General features: G+C 72.6%; 1 protein-coding gene across 1 annotated transcript in view; it reads left to right on the plus strand.

Moving 5' to 3' along the window:
- The window catches only part of CNOT3 (CCR4-NOT transcription complex subunit 3), a 3,783-nt gene extending 2,577 nt beyond the window's left edge, over nucleotides 1-1,206 (plus strand). The window contains exons 2-5 of the mRNA XM_026063892.1: nucleotides 4-246; nucleotides 418-551; nucleotides 663-719; nucleotides 808-1,206. Coding sequence (XP_025919677.1) covers nucleotides 4-246; nucleotides 418-551; nucleotides 663-719; nucleotides 808-1,191 — 818 coding nt within the window. The 3' untranslated portion in view covers nucleotides 1,192-1,206. The remainder of the gene's footprint in view (nucleotides 1-3; nucleotides 247-417; nucleotides 552-662; nucleotides 720-807) is intronic.
- The last annotated feature ends 195 nt before the right edge of the window (nucleotides 1,207-1,401 follow it).

Raw genomic sequence — 1,401 nt, forward strand, 5'->3', positions numbered from 1 at the left:
GAGCCCCGCCGCCGCCCTCCCCGCAGAAGCAGGATCGGATCGAGGGGCTGAAGCGGCACATCGAGAAGCACCGGTACCACATCCGCATGCTGGAGACCATCCTGCGCATGCTGGACAACGACTCCATCCTGGTGGACTCCATCCGCAAGATCAAGGATGACGTGGAATACTACGTGGACTCCTCGCAGGACCCCGACTTCGAGGGCAACGAGTTCCTCTACGACGACCTCGACCTAGAAGACATTCGTAAGCGGCCRCCGGGGTCCCGCCGCGCGGAGCGTCCGGGCGCTCGCTCCTGTTTTCCGAGCGTTGGGGTTTTTTTTTTTYCCCCCCGCGTTTGCGAGGCTGCCGCCTCGCTGGGGGCCGGCGGGACGCTCGGCGGTGCCYGCAACGGCCCGTCCCCCTGTTCCCCTCCAGCGCAGGCGCTGGTAGCCACCTCCCCGCCCAGCCACAGCCACATGGAGGACGAGATCTTCAACCAGTCGAGCAGCACCCCGACCTCCACCACCTCCAGCTCCCCCATTCCTCCCAGCCCGGCCAACTGCACCACGGTAAGGGCCAGCGGGACGGGACGGGACGGGAGGGGAGGGGAGGCCGGGGCCTCGCCGCGGGGGCCGCGCCCCCCCCGGAGCCGCCGCTGACGCCCCTTCGCCTCCCGCCAGGAGAACTCGGAGGATGACAAGAAGCGAGGGCGCTCCACGGACAGCGAGGTCAGCCAGGTGAGGAGGGGGCCCGGCGCGGCGGAGGCGCCCCGCGTTCCCGTGTCCCCCGCGCCGCCGCCTGACCCTCCGCCGCTCCTTCCTACAGTCGCCGGCGAAGAACGGTTCCAAGAGCCTCCACAACAACCACCACGCGCCGTCGCCGGCGGTGACGCCCAGCTACCCGCTGGGAGCCGGTTCCGGCGCCTCGGCCTCCCTGGGCAACGGCCCCAACGGGGGGGTCCCGGCCGGCGCCTCGGGGGGCTCCGGCGCCGCCGGGGGCAAGAGCAACCCCGCGGCGGGCCACGCGCCCAGCACCCCCACGCCCTACGCCCAGGCCGTGGCGCCGCCGCCCCCCGCCGCCAGCGCGGCTCAGCCCCGGCCCCCCAGCGCCCAGCAGAACGCCAGCAAGCAGAACGGTGCTACCAGTGAGTGCTGGGGGGGCCCGGCGCCGCGGTTCCCCTCGCCGGGTGTGCGTCCGCGACGGGGGTAGTGGGGGGCCCAAATGCCGGGGTTCCCCTCGCCGGGTGTGCGTCCGCGACGGGGGTAGTGGGGGGCCCAAATGCCGGGGTTCCCCTCGCCGGGTGTGCGTCCGCAACGGGGGTACGGGGGGGTCTAAATGACGGGGTTCTCCTTGCCAGGTGTGCGCCTGGAACGGGGGTACCGGGGGGCCTAAATGCTGGGGTTCCCCTCGCCGACTGTG

Source organism: Apteryx rowi, unplaced genomic scaffold (assembly GCF_003343035.1).
Source record: "Apteryx rowi isolate R43461 unplaced genomic scaffold, aptRow1 scaffold_2022, whole genome shotgun sequence".
Taxonomy (NCBI): Eukaryota; Metazoa; Chordata; class Aves; order Apterygiformes; family Apterygidae; genus Apteryx; species Apteryx rowi.